Source organism: Megascapheus bottae, chromosome 7 (assembly GCF_031878675.1).
Source record: "Megascapheus bottae isolate mThoBot1 chromosome 7, mThoBot2.hap1, whole genome shotgun sequence".
Lineage (NCBI taxonomy): Eukaryota > Metazoa > Chordata > Mammalia > Rodentia > Geomyidae > Megascapheus > Megascapheus bottae.
The window spans coordinates 52,307,228-52,325,438 of NC_143515.1; the positions used below are offsets into that span (position 1 = coordinate 52,307,228).

An 18,211-nucleotide genomic window follows, 5' to 3' on the forward strand; every position below is an offset into this window, starting at 1 on the left:
CAGGCTTGAGCTAGCACTCTTTACCCCCAGAGCCTTCCCCAGCATGGGTCTTTACAAATTCTTTCTATCTGTATTTATTTCTTCAGCTGAGTTGGCTGGGCACACGGAGGGCACTGAGGGCCGGCTCTACAGGCTGAGGGGAAAGTACCAGGTACAAGATCTTAGGCCAGAGATTGGGCGGGGTGTTCCCACCACCCCATCAGGGTGCTTTCCCGCCCCGGAACAAGGGCCCAGCCAAACCAGCCTTACCACCACAGACACAGTACGCTAGGGCTGTATGGGGCCCCATCCTGCCACAGATGAGGAAACTGAGGCTGGCTAGGACTCTTTCCTACTCCACTACCCTGATGCTAGACAGATCCGCACCCGTCTGCTGTGGGTGGAGCTGTTTTCAACTTTGTTTGGTGGAAAAGAAGAGGAGCAAGAAGGAACAGACACAACCTCCACCTGAGGACTGTTTAGGGGCGACCCGAATCCCCCGTCCTTGCACTCATCTGACAACCGGCCAATACCCCCCTTTCACGGTACACGGGGTTACCCACATGGTCCTCAAAGGCCCAAAGTCGTTTCTGTTTCTTCCCTCCAGGGACTTAACTTGCATGTGACTTTTTATTTATTTATTTTCCCTTCCTTCGGCGGGCAGAGGGGCCTCCCTCGCGACCCCGGCTAGCTCGGAAGAGCGGGCGCTGCAGGGAGGGCACTGCCGGGCGCCGGCCGGCTCCCGACAATCGAGGCGCGCTTCCTGGAGGAGGCGGTGCTTGCCGCGCGCTCGCAGCCGGGGATCAAGCCCTTCCCTCGCTCCCTTCCTCACCCCCTCACTCCTTCACTCCCTCACTCACCGGTGTCCAGAGAGGGGAACCTGGCGCTCGGGCTGCCCCGCCGGTTGCCTCCGCTGCCGCCGCCCCCGGGCATGCCCAGCGTCTGCAGCTGCCGGACCAGCTCGGGCACGCGGTCCCAGTGGCCCTCGGCGCGGCAGCGCTCCAACTCGCTCTCCACCTTCAGGTGGGAGCCGTGCGCGCCCTTCGCAGCCATCTTCGCGCGGGCGTTGTCATGGGAGGGGCGGCTGAGAAGTGGAGACCCGGTCGGGGGCGGCGTCCTGGCTGGGGCGCTGACGCGGGCGGGGTAGACGGAGGTGCAGAAGGCAACTGAGGTCGAGGTGGCAGGGGGGCCCCCGGTGGCGGCCGTCCGGGAGCAGCCGCAGCAGCTTCCAGTGCACCGTCCGGCGCCTCCGGGCTGGGACTCCGGCTTCTCGGCCCCACCGCGTCCAAAAGCAGCCTCCGCCTCTGTTGCAGCACCTCCTGGCGCCGCTGCCGCCGCCGCTGCTGCAGCTGCTGCCACCACCCCCGCCCCAGGCCGGGGCGTCGCCAGCCGCGGACCCGCCCCTGGACCCGGCTCCACCCCCCAGGGGGCGTGGCGAGGCTCCGGCGCGCCGGGCGCGGGGGCGGCCAGCGCGGCCACAGCAGCCAGGCGCGCGACGGGCGCTCCCGGCCGCCCCGGCGCCCGCCCCCCGCCGCCGGCGGCGAGTCGGGGCTCACTTTAATCCTGCGCCGAGCCCCGGCGCCGGGGGGCGTCGCGCTCCGGACCCCCTCGCCATCCCATCGGGGCTCTTGGCCTGGAAGACCTCCGCCCCACGACCTGGCTTTGTGTGGTGGCCCCGTCACCGCTGCTGCCCACGGCACGTCACAAATCCGGGGAGAGGCGCTAGCGCCCCGGCTCCGGGAGCGAGCTTCCCCGGGAGCCGACCTGCCGCGCGCCGCGCCCGCGGCCCGGTGGAACGCGCGGCCCCGGCGGGAACCGGGGAGCCAGCCCCGACGGGGCCAGTGCCTGCCTCCACGCGAGACGCCCCGGCTCGGAGACATTCTCATCTTCTCAGCTGCGGGCGTTCCTCTGCGCCACTGGCCGGCCCGCTCGGGTCGCTCCTGCTTCGCGTTCCGTACAGGCTCTGAATCGGTTTCTCCAACTTCGACGTTCGCCTGTGTCTACACCGTGGGAGTCTAAAAGCTGATCAGAGGTGCTGGCAAGACGCAGTAAGGTTCACCCTCTGGATCTCAGGGGTGCCCCGAAGTCCGGAGGATCGTGGGGCGGGGGAGACCAAGAGGAGAGGGGAGTCTAGAGCCACCCTCGCCGGGGAGACCGTCCGACCTGGGCTTTCCAAACCCTGCTGGGGAATTGGGAGCCGCCGACCAAGAAATCACCGCGAGGCAAAAACCGCAACAAAATAACCCCACACAAACCCGCACAGTCGTCTGACCCGGACCGGATTCTCCCAGGCAGCAAGTTCGGGAGAAGTCCTGTACTTAAGAGTTAGAAAGAGACCATTTCCACTTGCGGGTGTCACCAGCATCACCTGCCTCGCAGACTCAGAAGTGACATTCCGCGTCAAGAAACGCTGCGTCAGGCTTCCCCAGAACTGTGGCGGCAAAATGTCCAGCAGAGGCGGGATTCCTGGTACTTAGTCCAACAAGCAGTCCTCCCCAACCTAACCCCGACTCCATGGTAGATAGGACTGTTTGTTCTCTGCAAGTCGCCTTGGTTGGGAGGAGGTATGTTTCCTGCCCTCTGAATGTGGCAAAAAATGCAAAGGATCTACTCTGAACTCTTCCCCCCCCCCTCCCGCCCCCGGATCAGGAAGAAGGTGGAGAAAAATCGAGACAGCTCTGGCAATTGGAATTTACAGACCCTTTACATCATAGGCCCTCCTAACCTGTCCACTCTTGTCAGGCTGGCTTTGTTACCCTCTGGCTGTCGTTAGTGATTACCCAAACTTAATGGCATTTGCAGAGAGAGAGAAGTTGAAGGATGGTAGCCTTAGGATACTCTGTGATTTGCTCCTAGTCTGACATTTGTGAAGGAGTCAGCCTTGGGGCAGGAGTGAAGAGCAGGATGGATGGAAGGGAGGTGGTTCTGATAGAAATAAGGAAACCTCTTCCTCCTGGTCCTTCCTCCTGAAGGATGAACACCGAGGAAACTAATTGCAGATGGAACCATTGTTTATTTCTTTGACTGGGTCAGCATGTGTGTAGAAATGAAGAAGGGCCCAGCAGCTATTCATCAGAGGCCACCACCAACGTTTTTTTCAGGAGACTGAGAGACTAGGAACAGAAACATCTACACACAGCTATGATTTTATAGAAAGTGTGGTGGTATTTTTTTTAATCATCTGAAATTTCCCAGATGAGAGTTTAGGACACATTCTGATAGACTTGCTTTTGCACTCCAGCTCACCAAGTCCTACCAAAACAACAATGATAAACTATGGTGAATGTATTGCTGACTGTGGAAAGGAAGAGACTTGGCCTTGACAGTGTTCGTAGTGTCCCAGAGGAAGTTCATTCACTTGACTAGGAATGTGTTTCGAGCAAATAACAAAGATTGTACAGCACAATGGACCATCTGACTTAAAGCAAACTGAGTTAGTGGAAGACTTAATTTCTTCCCCTAGACAAAGTGGGAAGGCTTTTGTCCTGGACCAGGAGAAAGGCCATGTTAAGTTGTTGATTTTGATGATTCTCCTGAATTTAAAGGCTTGGTGAGACCTATTTATAGGCTGAGCTGTTTCTTATACTTAGGCCCAGAAACACAAGGTATTAAAGCTATTTGAGGGCCAGGAGTGTGGCCTATTGATAGAATGCTTGCCTAGCATGCACGAAGCCCTGGATTTAATTCCTTGGAACTACATACTCAGAAAAAGCTGGAAGTGGTGCTATGACTCAGGTGGCAGAGCACTAGCCTTGAACAAGGACCGTGACCAGACTCAGAGATCAAGCCCCAGGACTGGCAAAAAAGAAAAGCTATTTTGAACTCACAAAAAGTTTGTGTTTAAGCTGGGCATGGTGGCTCATGCCTGTAATCCTAGCTACTCAGGTGGCTGAGATCAAGGTTCAAAGCTAGCCTGGGGACAAAATGACCTGAGATTCGTATCTCCAATTAACCTCTCGAAAACCTGAAATAGGGTTTGCTTGGCTCAAGGGTAGGAGGTAGCCTTGAGCTGAAGAGCTCAGGAACAGCACCCAGGCCTAGTTCAAGCCCCATGACCCACAAAAAACAAAACAAAACAAAACAGTTTGTGTTTGTATTTCTAGGGAAAAGGTTACCAAGGGTTCAACAAATAATAACATGAAAATTTCAGAAAAGTTGGGACCACCCTTCCCAGAGTGGCCAGGAAGACTCAGGTATCTTCACTGTTGTCTTTGTTGGCCAAAAACATCTTTACACGTTTGGTTGTCAATGGTAAAGGATTTTCCTCCATACAATCAATCTTGTCTTTCCTTTTGCATGAAATTCTTAGGTCTCTTCTGAGTTAAAGGAGCTAGGGGATTAACCAACCAACCTGAGAGCTCATCTCTTCTATAGTACCCAAGAAAAGGTCATCTTCATACTGGAAAAGAATAGACTTAACAGGGCACTTTAGGGCCCTTGGTTTCCTAGTTGACCACTCTAAAATGTAGGAGGGCACTTCAATAAACTCTAAGGCATAGAAATCCTATGTTCATTTTCCTTGGAGAAGATAAAAATATTGATTGTTTTGATAAAAAGACATCAGTGTATATTTACAATTGTGAAACACAAACATCAAAAACAAAAATACTGTCCGAGTTTTCTACTCAGGAAGCAGAAAATGACAATTTTGATATTATACTCATATCAATACCAACTTTGTAAGGCTGTCTTTTCATTTCTAGTGAAATGTTTTCTTGGATAATGGAAAATTGAACACTTTCATTGACCATCTGCTTTTTCTGATTTGCTTTTTCCGACTCTGGTTTCTTCTTCTTTTTTTTTTTTGCCAGTCCCGGGGCTTGAACTCAGGACCTGAGCACTGTCCTTGGACTTTTTCTCAAGGTCAGAGCTCTACCATTTGAGCCACATCACCACTTCCAGCTTTTTTCTACGTATGTGGTACTGAAGAATCGAACCCTGGCCTTCAGGCATGCTACACAAGCACTCTACCACTAGGCCAAACTCCCAGACCCCCGACTTTGGTCTCTTGATTGTAGGGCTTTTCAAAATAGTGAGGTTTTAGGGGTCTCACCTTACCATAGGGCTATTTCCCATTCCAGTTTCTTTTTGTCTAACAAATCCTCTATAATATCTCATTCTCATTTTTTGTTCATATATGGCACTCTGAAACTTGAGCTATACTACCAGTTTGACATTTTTGCTGGTTAATTAAAGATGGAGTCTCTCAAACTTTTTTGCTCAGACTGGCTCTAAGCCATAATCCTTGGATCTCAGCCTCTTGAGTAAGTAGGATTACAGGCATGAGCCACTGAGGGCCCTCCTTCAAATAACTGTTACACCTACTTTTCACAGTGGCTGTAAGTGGTGAGGCAGCACATGCTCTCAGCCACCCAGAAATAGAACAAGTCTGATGTGATGTCCTCTCATGTTCTCCTTTGGCCTTTTCTTTCATACTTGCCATTTAGAGTCACCCAGTGGCCTGTTTCCACCACATTCTATATTGCCAACAAGTGGTCTGCTTTTCATGACACCTCATCTTCAAACCCTAAATTTGAAGGTGAGTTTAACATTTGCCACAGAGTTAGCAGTGGCTTCATCTATTCAGATCATCAATGGATGTGAAGCATCCCAGGACGACAAACTGCCTTCCCAGTCTTACACTCGATCCTTTTACTCAGAAATTAGTTTTTATTTATTACCATGATTATTGGCTCATGGCATTTTCTGGCTCATGCTTACTTACATCTTACTTCACCAATAGTTCCGAAAGAGCGCTCTTTGAATGCTGACATTAAAACTCTGCCAGATCTGGCTGATCAGTCTTTTCCCTTGAAATCGGCCAGGAAAACTACATGTAATCATTAGACTGAGAGCTAAAGTCCTACATAAGGCAAGTTTCAAAATCTTGACTTGTATTTGCACAGCACAGACACTCAGTAATGATCATCTTATGTTAATTTTAGAATCGCAGTGTGTCTTAGGTTTTCCCAGGCCTGGAAGGTAATAGATGTGAGTGATGTTTTTCTTTTTTTTTTTTTTTTCTTTTTTAAAAATCACCTAAGCTATATTGCAGCCCTGAACCACAATCTTGTAGAGCAAAATCTTAAGGGCAGGATTGCACAGGTTTGTCTGCTTGGTTTTAGAAGTATTTTTGTTTACTCTCAAATGATTCAAACAACAACAGTTGCACACACTGTACAGAACAGGGGGCACAATTGGTTGTCCAATATCTGGGTGGGGCTTAGTCAATGGGTGTGGAAGCTGATGAGGCTTGTGGAGTGGAGCCAGCAGAAGCTTGGAAGTAGGCCGATCTGGCAAAACACAGGATCCGAGGCTGCCACCCGTGTCTTGGGAGAAGAGTTAGGGTTCCCATCTCTTTCTTCCCAACGCTCAGTCGCAACAAACCATGAGACCGCAAAGCTGAGGTGTGGGTTGAGGGGGCAGTCAACGTCCACGGTCCAGCCTATCCTACCCGCTAGCGTTAGACCGACACCAAACTCCGTTCCTGCGGCGGCTATAGGCCCCACTGCCGCAGCGGGAGTCGCCCTCGGGAGGTGGGCAGAACCGCGGACGCAGGGCGTTCCACGTGGACCTCAGAGGCTGGGGGCGGGGCCGCAGGCGGGGGCGGGGCCACAGGCGGGGCGGGGCTGCGGTGGGGGCGGGACCGCGGAGCCAAGGGGCGGGAGGACGGCAGTGCGCCTGCGCCGCTGGGGGTGGGCGGGCCCAGACAGCGTCGGAAGACGGCGGCTGGCTAGGCCCAAGCCAAAGGACTTCGCGTATGTGGCTGGGACCGTGAGGGTAAGTGAACCCAGGAGCCTCGACTCAGTCGTCCGTAGCAGGGCGGGACCCCCGGGACCAGGGGCACAGATCAGGGGCTGGAGTGTCTGGGCGAGGGCTTGGCCCCCGGGCGGTCACGGGCCTCTTAGGGGCTGGGAGCAGGGCCTGTCCCCTGGGGTGGAAGGAAGCCTGTGTTCCCACCCTGGGGCTTGGGAGCCAGACTGGACCCAGTCGGGTGGCGCTCATCGCCGCCGTGGCTGGCCCCTGGGGCCTCCGGGACCGCTGCGCGGGCTTGAGTACTGGCCGTAGCCTGTCTGTGAGCGTCGGCCTCGTTTCTTCATCTTCCTCTAGGGCAGACCCGGGTCCCGTGGGAGCCAGCGGCGGAATGGCTGGGCTGAGCCGGGTCTGAGTGGCAAGGAGAGGGAGGCAGATATCCTTCCCTGAGAATGGCACCGCCATCCACGCAGGTGCCCAGATGGAACCTGGGCGTCGTTTTCGTCTTCACCCTTTTACCTGTCCACTTTGAAGCTACTCAAATCTACATTTCAATGTGTCGTTTTTCCAGTCCACCTTTCCTGCCCTCGAAGGTCCAGGCTCCCATCAATACTCTGGATTACTTAATAGACTCCTACCCTGGAAACCCGCCCCGCCCCCCAACTTGCATCCTTCTAGATCCTTCCCAATTTGTTCTAGGACAGCTAGAGCTATGTCTTTAAAACAGAGTTTCACATGCCCTTTGTGTCTTCTCCCATTCCTTTACTCTTCTGTGAGTTCCCATTGCTCTTTCAAGCTCTGGCACAGAACTTGGAAGGCCCTTTTGTGATCTCTCTGTACTTTATTCAAGACTCATCCATCTTCAGCTGTATTGAATCTTTTTTTCCTAGCTTAATCTGAGGCCCTTCTAGACATAGGGATTCATTACATAAGTGTATTTTCTCTGCTGCAATATCCTTTGGCTGAAATGTGCTTCATGGTTTATTCCAGGTATGAATTGGGGCTTCTCTTTTACCCCCGAGTGTCTTATTAGTGGCCTTCCCTTTCCACAAAGCAGTAGCATCAGTGTGAGAGGACTCTATCTGGATCCTACTCTTAGTACCTCTGTGATCCTGCACTTTGGGTGATACCAGGCTGTTAGTATATTTTTAAACTGAGTGTAAGTGAAGCATTGCTGCACCTTTGGGCTTCTCAAATGAACAAACAGATCAAGCAAGTAAATGCTGGCCTTTTCAGAATCAATTCTCAACCCTCAGCCCATGTAAAGGTTTCTCTGGCCTAAGAACTTTTTTTTTCCCCTTTAGTCCAAGACTATGACAGTGGTAAATAGGGAAAGTACAGATCAGAGTTTGCTGTGATTTTGGCTCTAGGTACAGTATGTCTGGAACTCCTTGGATTTCTCTTGCAGGATGTTGGTGAGTGTGGGTGATTTGAGTGTAAATTCATAACTAAGGTCCCCTGGCTTGAGAGAAAAGCTGCCAGCAGCTGCTAGGGGGAAGGATGATAGGAGTAATGACTCAATGAGAGGGAAGAGTGGCCCAGGCCAAAGCAGAGGGTGGTAGGACTCCAAGGGGAAATTCCAGCTTAGATGGCATTTAGAAGTGATAAGAACAATGTACCTAGGTGCCGAGACCCATTACTTTAGACCATACTACCCTGACACAAGGTGTTGGCCCTCAGAGATGGGGGGAAGGGAAGAAAAACAGAAGAGAACATTATGTGACCATATGTTAAGGTTAAATAAGCTTGAGCTGAGAAAAGAGTACATGGCATTGACGAGGTGACATTTGAAATGGGCCTAGAAGAAACGGACAGATGGTACCAGTGTGAACAAAGGCTGTGGAACAGGGAGAAACTGTGGGAGTACTGTCGGACTCTTCAGGAGGCCCATTCACACTGGTGGACTGCTGACAGCTCCACACCGCCCTCCCAGGACTGAGATTGCTCCTGGGGATAGATGTCAAGGTATAGGTTGGGTTCTGAAATCTCTTGGCAGAAATCTCTCTTCTTTTGGATTATTCTCCAGCCTAGCCTTTATAATTTCCTGAAGAAGGCCAGGAGTTTGGAAGTGCTGGGATTTATCTTACAGGCTATGTGCCCATGGCCTTGAACCAAGTAGTTGATGTGGAGATGTGGATGATGCAACTTGTTCTTTGGATAGAATGGAGATGCTTGTTTCTTATTGACTGTGAACAGTCTAAGTTATTAGGTGGCAGTCAGATTCCTTATTACCCTGCACTACTTGGGGACTTACTTTTATATAATTAGATTTGGCTCTTGTCATGTTTCAGTGGTTAGAAATCTAAAAGTATCTAAATATCATAGTAAGACAAGTTCAAACACAGTGGTCTTTGGCTTTTATGCTGTCTCCCCAGAAGAAGGAATAATTTGGATTCTACACACGTGTGTGTGTGTGTGTGTGTGTGTGTGTGTGTGTGTGTGTGTGCGCGTGTGTGTGCCAGTCCTGAGTCTTGAACTCAGGGCTTGGATGCTGTCTCTGAGGTGCTGTTGCTGTTTTGTTTTTAATTTTCAATGTTATTGTAAAGATAATATACAGAGGGATTGCAGTTACTTAAGTCAGGTAAAGAGTACATTTCTTTTTGGACAGTGTCATCCATTCCCTTGCTTTCTCCTAGTTTTTGTTGTTGTTGTTGTTGTTGTTGTTGTTCCCCTCCCCCTTAAATGGTTCTCTGATGGGAGACAAAAGTCTCATAAAGTCAGGCACTGGTGGCTCACGCCTGTAATTCTAGTTCCTGGGAGGCTGAGATCTGAGGATCGTGGTCAAAGCCAGTCTGGGCAGGAAAGTCCATGAGGCTTTTCTATAAATTACTCAAAAAAGCCAGAAATGGCATTGTGACTCAAGTGGTAGAGCACGAGCCTTGAGCAAAATAAGCCCAGGAATAATGCCCAGGCCTAGAGTTCAAGCCCCAGGACCAGCCAAAACAAACAAAAAAACCCCTTCCCTTCCCAGGTTGGCTTCAAATTGCAGTCTCAGCTTCTTGTGTAGCTAGGATTACGGATGTGAGCCACCAGTGCCTTGTTGGACCTACACTTTTTTTTGTTTGTTTTGTTTTTGGCCAGTTCTGTGGCTTGAACTCTAGGCTTGGGCACTATTCTTGAACACTTTTTCTCAAGGCTGGTGCTCTGCCACTTGAGCCACAGCACCACTTCCAGCTTTTTCTGTGTATATGGTGTCAAGAAATCGAACCCAGGGCTTCATGCATTCTAGGCAAGCACACCCCCACCCCCACCACACATACACACCCCAGTCTAGGATTAAAGAGTGCCATGGATTCATTGATTACCCAGCTCAACTATTTGTCTGATAGACATGCCAAAGTCCTATGCTCAGTTACATTGATGTCAGCACTTGGCAGCATACCTGTGTTAGTCTTTCAGCCCTGTAAGGACTATGACCCACAGTCATGGCTGAGAACCACAGACTCTGTTCTAAGCACTATACCCTTTTCTGTGAGTGTCTTTGAATTGCTGGGAATGACGGCTATGTACCATAGCACCTATTCATTGGTTCACATGGAATTTCCCAAACTCATGCCAGGATTGGCCTCAAAATCCAGTCCCCCCTAGGGCCGGGAGTTTGGCCTACTGGTTAAAGTGCTTGCCTAGTATGCATGAAGACCCGGCACCACATGCATAGAAAAAAGCCAGAAATGGTGCTGAGGCTCAAGTGGTAGAGCTCTAGCCTTGAGAAAGTCCAAGGACAGCGCTCAGGCCCTGAGCTCAAGCCCAGGACTGGGGAAAAAAAAAAAAATCCAGTCCCCCATTCTCTTCGTCCAGAGTGGTTAGGGTTACAGGCTTTAGTGACAAGAGCATTGTAAAGGGACCATATGGCAAGAGCAGCTAAGCTAGACTTAAGCAGGACTACTAGAAGTCAGGTGTGGTGATGGATGCTTGTTATTTCAACACTTGGGAGGCTTGGGCAAGGAGCTACCTTGACCTTACATAGTGGCTGTCTCAAAATAAAACTAAAAAAAGGACTTTGCAAAGAAAGAGACAATGGCTGTAACTGAGTCTGAGGCTGTGGAGGAGCCAGATCTCTCCTGGTTTCTTATGTCCTAGAACTCCAAGATGTGGGCTCAGACCAAGTTGTTCTGCTCAATCACTATCTAATGAATTCATTGATAGTAGATACAGTGGCGGTGACCTTGTCCGAGTGCTTTTATTTGGTAAAACTGAAAGTGTGATTTGGGGCTGCTCCTGAGCTCTTCAGCTACTGCCCTACCCTTGAGCTAAGCTCCACTTCCTATTTTCTAGAGGTTAATTGGAGATAAGAGTCTCAGATCCTTTTCTACCTGGCCTGGCTTTGAACCTTGATCCTCAGATGTCAGCCTCCTGAGTAGCTAGGATTACTGACTGTGTCTGGCTCTTTGGTTTTTAAACTGGGAACTTTCTTATCCATGTAGTGTTGGAACAAAATTATGAGAGCAATTACTTTAAATTCTTCTTCCTCTTCCTCTTCTTCCTCCTCCTGCTCCTCCCCCTCTTCCTCCTTCTCCTCCTGCCCCCCCTCCTCCACTTCTTCCTCCTGATCCTGGACTTGAACTCAGGCATGGGAGCTGTCCCCAAATCTTTTTTAGCTCCAGGCTAGTACTTTACCACTTGAGGCACAACTCTACTTTCAGCGTTTTGTTTGTTTATTTGGTAACTAATTGGAGATTAGAGTCTCACTGCCTAGTCTGGCTTTGAACCTTGATCCCCAGATCTCAGCCTCCTAAGTAGTTAGGATTATAGATGTAAGCCACAAGTGCCTGGCTTTAAATACATATTTATAAAAGTGTTTATGATAGATATTTCAAACCAATAAAAAAAGTCAAACTGAAGATCACAACCACTCCTAGATTTGTGATTCAACAGATATTGGTAACAGTTTTTAGTCATATGTGTGTGAGACATATATACCTACTTTTAGTTTTACGGAGTTTTGTAGTCTGCTCTTTCTCATTTAATCTGTATTGAACACCTTTTCTTACACAGTGTTGCATTATGATGTTGCTGCTTAGTAGTAATGCTAGATTCTCTTTTCTGGAATCCCAAAAGTAATGTATCCCAGTGACTTCCGTTTTTAGGGAGAGAACCATAGGGAAGTGAGCAAAATGGATGTAGGAACTCTTTCTAAATATTATAAGGTGACATACTCTCAGGATCCTTTAATTTTGTTAACAACAACAACAACAAAGACTTGAGCTCAGGACCTCATGTTTTCACTTGACGTTTTCAACTCAAGGCTGGTTGGTGCTCTTCCATTTGATTCATACCTGCTCTTTGCTGGTTAATTAATTGGAGAACTGCTAGTCGCAGCCTACTGAGTAGCTAGGGTTACAGGCTTTAGTAACTGGAGAGGGCCTTCAGGGTCCTTTTAGGATAGATATAAAGCTGCAATGCTTCTGCTTCTTAGACCTAGGAACAGCTTCTGAGACCTGCTCTGAGCATAGCCCTGTAAGAGTGGGGCCAATTCCTTAGACTTAGCTTTACTGTTGTGGATTTGGGCCCAGCTCCTGTAGAACCCCCAAGAATCTCTGGCCCTTGTTACTCAATGGATTCTGGGAAGTGAATTTTAGATCAGATCTCTTCCTAGTTTTTATATTTAAGTCTCCAGTTGTCCTTTCTCTTCCTCTTTCTGGACAGTCTAAACTCCAGGAAGGACCAAATCTTTCAGGGAAACCAACAATTCTTTTTTTTTTTTTTTTTTGGTCGGTCATGGGACTTGAACTCTGGGCCTGCTGTGGGCCTGGGAGTTGTCCCTGAGCTCTTCAGCTCAAGCCTACTGCCCTAGCCCTTGAGCCATAGTGTTACTTCTGATTTTCTGGTGATTAATTAATTAGATAAGAGTCTCACAGACATTTCAGTGTCCAGGCTGGCTTTGAACCTCGATCCTCAGATCTCAGCCTCCTGAGTAGCAAGGATTACAAGGTATGAGCCACCTCTCCAGGCTTGAAACAATTCTTGAAAGAGGAGTGTGAGAGGAATGCTGTGGAAACCAAATACTCACTGCCCTCAAGGAGCTTGACCAGTAGCCAACTGAGGTTTCTTGTTGATCATCATTCCAAGTCTTGTGACACCCTAGGAGGACTTGAATCCTAATTTCTCAGTGACTTTCCTTCTCAATGCTCTTTCTCCCTGCTTGTTACCTTCTGTCTTCCCAACCCTGGGAGGTAGATGAGGCAGGAGTTGATATCTTCTCGTGTTTATTGCTGCAGAAGTTGGTCTGTTAAACCACTTCTCCCAGTCCCCCATGGTGCCTTCTTTGATCTAAAGCACTTCTTCCTTCTCCACAGAGATGCCAGAAGAGTCAGTAGAGAGCCAAGTTCTGATCTCATCTTCCATCATAAGTCATTAGCTGTGCCTCATGTTCCTCAGGAAGCAGCAGCCCCTCTGAGTGTCTAGTATGACATGTCCACCTTTACATCTATTTGTTGTTGTCAGTGACAACAGAGGCAGTCATGTCTCAGCCTCCTGCGACATGAAACAATACATATTTCATGTGCTTTCTTTCCCACTTGTATGTACTTACTCTCAACATTCCCTTACCTATGTACATCTTTCCAGGCTTAATTGGAGCATCTATCAGCCATCTCTTTTTCTGTCACCTAGGGAAAATTTCCCTGAATACCCCAGAGCGCTCTCTTGAATCCACCTCACTTTTGCTTTCAATCCTCCCCCAACAGAGTAGAAATCTTCCTTCCCCATTCACATGATGGGGACCTGTATGGCCCAGAGAATTCCCTAGTTTTGTGGCAGAACTAGATTCGGGCCCAGTTTGATAGTGTGACCCCCAGTGTCACTGCCTGCCTGGCTGATCAGAGGGTACTGCTTTAGAACTCTGCCTTCATCTTTTGTGTTCCCCACCTCCCAGGTACCAGTGACCATGAGATTGCTGCAGCTTCTCAGAGCACCTTTCCTCTGTGGCCTACTCTGGGCCTTTTGTGCTCCATGCACCAGGGCTCAGGAGCCTGGGGTTGACGTCCCCCATCCTGGCAGCGTGGGCCTGGATAAGAACACAGTGCATGACCAAGAGTACGTATTCAGTTGAGTGGGGCAGGGGTTGGAGAATCTGCCATCAGCTATCCACAGCTGTAGGCAGAAACAAAAGCATACTCAATCCTCTCCTTTCTTCCTGCTTGTGTGGCAGGACATGTTTCAAGATGGCATTCACTCTTGAGAGCCTAGTAGTAAGACATTCTTTGTTCTTGTATCACAAGTAAAGGATCCTGAGGTCCAGATAGGATGAATTGCTTGTCTGAATTCAGTCTTTGTCTTTCACCCCATCAGATAGACACATGTACAGATAGGCATACTCACAGACATAGTACACGTGGCCTTAATCCAGAATATAATTAAGGTTTCTTGACAAGGTGTTGACAAGACCTTTTTGTTGTAGTTGTTGGTTGTGGGGCTTCAACTCAGGGCCTGAGCTTCTTTTCACTCAGGGCTAGAGCTATACTACTTTGAGCCACAGTGCATTTCCAGACAAGACTTTTTTGTAAGTAATACATTCAAGCACGGATACAGTCAGTTTCCGTCTTCAACTCATAAGTCTTCTACATGAACATTGTTATCCTGAAATTGTTTAAAAAATATTTTGAGCCAGTGCAGTGGCTCACACCTGTAATTCCAGCTACTCCGGAGGCTGAGATATCCAGCCTGGGCACAGAAGGACCTGAGATGCTTATCTCCAGTTAACGTCTAGAAAAAGGGAAGTGGGGCTTGGCTCAAGGGTAGGGTGGTAGCCTTGAGCTGAAGAGCTCAGGGATAACACCCAGGCCCAGGTGTAGGGCGGTAGTTTTTAGCTGAAGAGCTCAAGGACAGTGCCCAGGCAGAGTTCAAGCCCCATGACCCACACACAAAAAAATTGTAGTTGCTGGCCTAAAAGTGTAGTAAAATTCTAGCAAATGAACCAACAGCTTAGCATTGGTCCCTCTCTTTCTTGGTACTATGTGTGTCACCCTTGAGTGTGGTCTCCTGCTCTTCTCTGCATTGGATGAAGTTGAAGATCATAAACTTTTCAGCATCTTTATAGTTTTGTCATAATCTGACTATTGGTTTTTAGGCATATCATGGAGCATCTAGAAGGTGTCATCAACAAACCAGAGGTGGAGATGTCCCCACAAGAACTGCAGCTTCATTATTTCAAAATGCATGACTATGATGGCAATAATTTTCTTGACGGTTTAGAGCTCTCCACAGCTATCACGCATGTCCATAAAGAGGTAGGTCAAGCAGTGTCTTGTTGGGCAGAGCTGGGAAAACCTTTGGTAGTTTGTTCCTATCTTGATGACATGTTCTGACTTTGCATCTCAATTATGCTGCTTTCTGCTCTCCGCTCACTGCTCTCATGCCACTTCTCACTGTCCTTTCCCTCGGGGTGAGCTGCTGAGCCAGAGGCCTAGGGCCAGGCATGCATATCTTTAGCATTTTAGTATTTCTGCCACACACTAGAATTTGAGAGATGGTGCCTGAAAAGACAGGTACTATTTGCAATGAAAAGCAGGGGAAATAGAAGCTAGTTTATTTGAGAAGAATGGCAAACCAAACGACCTCAGCAGTAGGTTTGGTTTGCATCATACTACATACAGTAGCCTGTGGTTTCCTAAGCATTCAGGTCAATCAGAGATCTTGCTAGCTCTTTCTAGCAACCCCTGAAGGTAGGGACAAGCACCTTTATTGCATCTGTATTCAAGGTGACAAAACTAAAATCTATACCTTATTCCTCCAGTTTTAATGCCATCTCTGATAGTAAAGGTGCAATCACATTGGCTGCCAGGAGTGCAGGTGGAGGTTTGCTGAGAAGGCAGTAGGGGGCACTATTGGTTTTACATGGAAGAAGGACAATTTTGTGGGATGATCCTGTGCTGTGGGAGGCAGACTGATGGACAGGAGGGAACGAAGATAGGGTCCAGCAATGATGAGGATAGTGATGGCATAGAGAAGAAATGGGATGTGGGAGAGGTGCTAAAAGAAGAACCAGCCAAGGGGGTGAATGGCTAAGCTTCATACCTGGCATAGTGAGCCCAAGAAGACCTGCTTCTGAAGCAGGACAATAGTTTATCTTCATAGATCAGTAGAATAGGTTCTACTATTTGGCAATGCCTTTTTCCTCTTGTTCAGATCTCAAGATGTCACCCAATATTTAACTTTTTTCACCTTATGAGACAAATTGTGTATTGAGCCTCCCCTTCAGAGGGTGGGTGGTGGGCTTTTCTCTAGCATGGGTGTATCACTCATAGAATCTGAAACTCAGAGTTTGGTGTAAGCTAGATCCAGTTGTCTATAATGAACATAAAATATTATCATTATTATTATTATTTTGCCAGTCCTGGGGCTTGAACTCAGGGCCTGGGCACTGTCCTTGAGTTTTCTCAAGGCTATCAGTCTGGAGCCACTTCCGGCTCTTTCTTTTTCTTTCTTTTTTTTCCTTTTCTTTTCTTTTTTTTTCTTTTGCCAGTTCTGGTGCTTGAACACAGGCCCTAACCACTGTCCTTGGGCTTTCTCAAGGCTAGAGCTCTACCACTTGAGCCCTAGCTCCACTTTTTCTATGTATGTGGTTACCAAGGAATCAAACCCAAGCACTCTTATACCCCCTAGGCCAAACTCCTGGCCCACATAAATAATTTTTATAATTTGAAATGAACAAATTATCTGTTTTTTGTAGTGTTGGTCCTGGTGCTAGGTTTGGGCAATGTTCCTGAGCTTTTTACTCAAGGCTAGCAATCTGCCACTTGAGCCATAGCTTTACTTCCTACTTATTGGGGGTTAATTGGAGATAAGAGTCTCATGGACTTTCTTTCTTGCCCTTCCTTTGAACCAAGATTCTTAGAGTTTGGCCTCCTGAGTAGCAAGGAATACAACAGGTGTGAGCCACTGAGGCCTGGCTACAAATAGTTTTGTTTTTGCTGGTTCTAGGTCTTGAACTCAGGCACTGTCCCTGGTTTCTTTTGCTCAAGACTAGTACTCTACCACTTGAACCACAGCTCTGTTTCCAGTATTTTTGGTAGTTTATTGGAGATAAGAGTCTCATGGACTTTTGTCAGGTCCCAGACTCCTGAGTAGCTAGAATTATAGTCAGCCACCTTAAACAAACAAGCAAGGCTGTTAGGATTGCATCTTTTAGCTCAGAAGTGTAATTTCTCTATTGAATTATTATAAGCTTATTCTGTATCTAATTTATGAATTTGTTGATTCCTAGAAGTAGCCATGCATTATGTGCTTTGACATTTATAAGCATGAGTATTTTGGATATTAGCTACTTCTTCCAGTAATGTGCAACTCATCACTGTCTAATTTACTTATTTGTAGGAGGGGAGTGAGCAGGCACCACCAATGAGTGAAGATGAACTAATCAACATAATAGATGGTGTTTTGAGAGACGATGACAAAAATAATGATGGATATATCGACTATGCTGAATTTGCAAAATCCCTGCAGTAGATATTACTTGGCCATCTCCTAGTTAGTTACAAATATGACCCATGATAATGTGATTGAACACGTCTGATAATGCAAAATAAAGCATTTCCAACTACTGCTACAGCATTTTGGTAAAATTGTGTAACAATTTGTTACACTGGGGTAAAAAAGACAAAACAAGAGAAGTGAAAGAGGAAAAATGGAACATCCTATAGTCCTTAAGTGCTGTCAAAAGTCTTACTGGACAAGGGCTTGATGAAAGAATTCTTTTAAAGAGTGTTGGCTAATTAGAGCCAAGCTCAGGAAATTTGACTGTAGAACACTGCTTGTTTTTTTAATTTCAGATCATGTTACCTGAAAAGAAAGACATTAAATAAGTTTTGCCAAATGGACACACTTTTCAGTAACAATCGAAGGATGACGTGAATGCCAGATGTTTCCCCTAGCAGATGGTATCTCCTTAGGTAAATGTGGTCAGCATTTTGTGAGGTCATCTTGGCTGCATGATAGGTAATTGCTATGGAAAAGTGGCTCTGTTTAGGCTGCATCAAAGTCACAACCTAAAAAGAATGTCAAATATTGAGTTCATCTGGCTACGTTATTTAAGGTTCTATATCTTCTGCCATTTTGGAAATGATGTTCACTGGCCTAAGTGATTAATCTCTTTCAGATTTTCAGTATTTTATACAACTACTGCCACAACCTTATACTTCTATTGTCTTCAGTCTAGGAGACCCTGAATTTAAAAATACTCTAAAGTCAGTATCAAGTATTCTAGCTTTCTTAACATTTGTATTTTGCTTTGTTTCCAGGGTTTCCTTTTTGGAATTTAAGTACTGTAAGGACTTGGAACTATCAGCTGGCCCAACCCAAGTGATGAGTAAAAAGCTCATCCACTAAAAATGGCAACTAACTTGATCCAAGTTCTGTTTTGAAGGAAAGTTGGTTCAATTACCTCTTCCAGCCTGAATATATGAATTCTTTCATTTCAAGAAAGACTAGAAAACCCCTAGCTAAAACCCCTCAAAGAGTGAATGTTGGTAGTATTTGAAAG

The 18,211-nt window shown here is 47.5% G+C and overlaps 2 protein-coding genes across 8 annotated transcripts in view; one reads left to right on the forward strand and one right to left on the reverse strand.

Annotated features, from left to right (window-relative positions):
• The window catches only part of Ttc7a (tetratricopeptide repeat domain 7A), a 115,869-nt gene extending 114,543 nt beyond the window's left edge, over window positions 1-1,326 (reverse strand). For 2 of the 3 annotated variants that reach the window (XM_090336993.1, XM_090336994.1), the window contains exon 1: window positions 840-1,325. In XM_090336993.1, the coding sequence (XP_090193119.1) occupies window positions 840-1,032 (193 nt within the window). In that variant the 5' untranslated portion in view covers window positions 1,033-1,325. Of the gene's footprint in view, window positions 1-839 lie in introns of all 3 variants that reach the window. The other variant, XM_090336992.1, reaches the window with a different exon arrangement.
• A 667-nt stretch (window positions 1,327-1,993) lies between these two features.
• Window positions 1,994-17,280, forward strand: Mcfd2 (multiple coagulation factor deficiency 2, ER cargo receptor complex subunit). Of its 5 annotated transcripts, XM_090336996.1 has the most exons (4): window positions 6,677-6,759; window positions 13,607-13,767; window positions 14,801-14,960; window positions 17,047-17,280. In XM_090336996.1, the coding sequence occupies exons 2-4, from the start codon at window positions 13,619-13,621 to the stop codon at window positions 17,176-17,178; spliced, it is 441 nt and encodes a 146-aa protein (XP_090193122.1). In that variant the 5' UTR covers window positions 6,677-6,759; window positions 13,607-13,618; the 3' UTR covers window positions 17,179-17,280. The 5 variants fall into 5 exon arrangements, with proteins under 5 accessions (XP_090193126.1, XP_090193123.1, XP_090193125.1 ...); XM_090337000.1 differs by lacking the exons at window positions 6,677-6,759; window positions 13,607-13,767 and adding an exon at window positions 1,994-2,011; XM_090336997.1 differs by lacking the exons at window positions 6,677-6,759; window positions 13,607-13,767 and adding an exon at window positions 2,021-2,543.
• The last annotated feature ends 931 nt before the right edge of the window (window positions 17,281-18,211 follow it).

Coding starts and splice junctions, on each gene's coding strand:
- Mcfd2 (XM_090336996.1), top strand. CDS start 13,619: ATGAGATTGCTGCAGCTTCTCAGAGCACCTTTCCTCTGTGGCCTACTC. Junction 13,768..14,800: donor AACACAGTGCATGACCAAGA/GTACGTATTCAG, acceptor ATTGGTTTTTAG/GCATATCATGGAGCATCTAG. Junction 14,961..17,046: donor TCACGCATGTCCATAAAGAG/GTAGGTCAAGCA, acceptor ACTTATTTGTAG/GAGGGGAGTGAGCAGGCACC.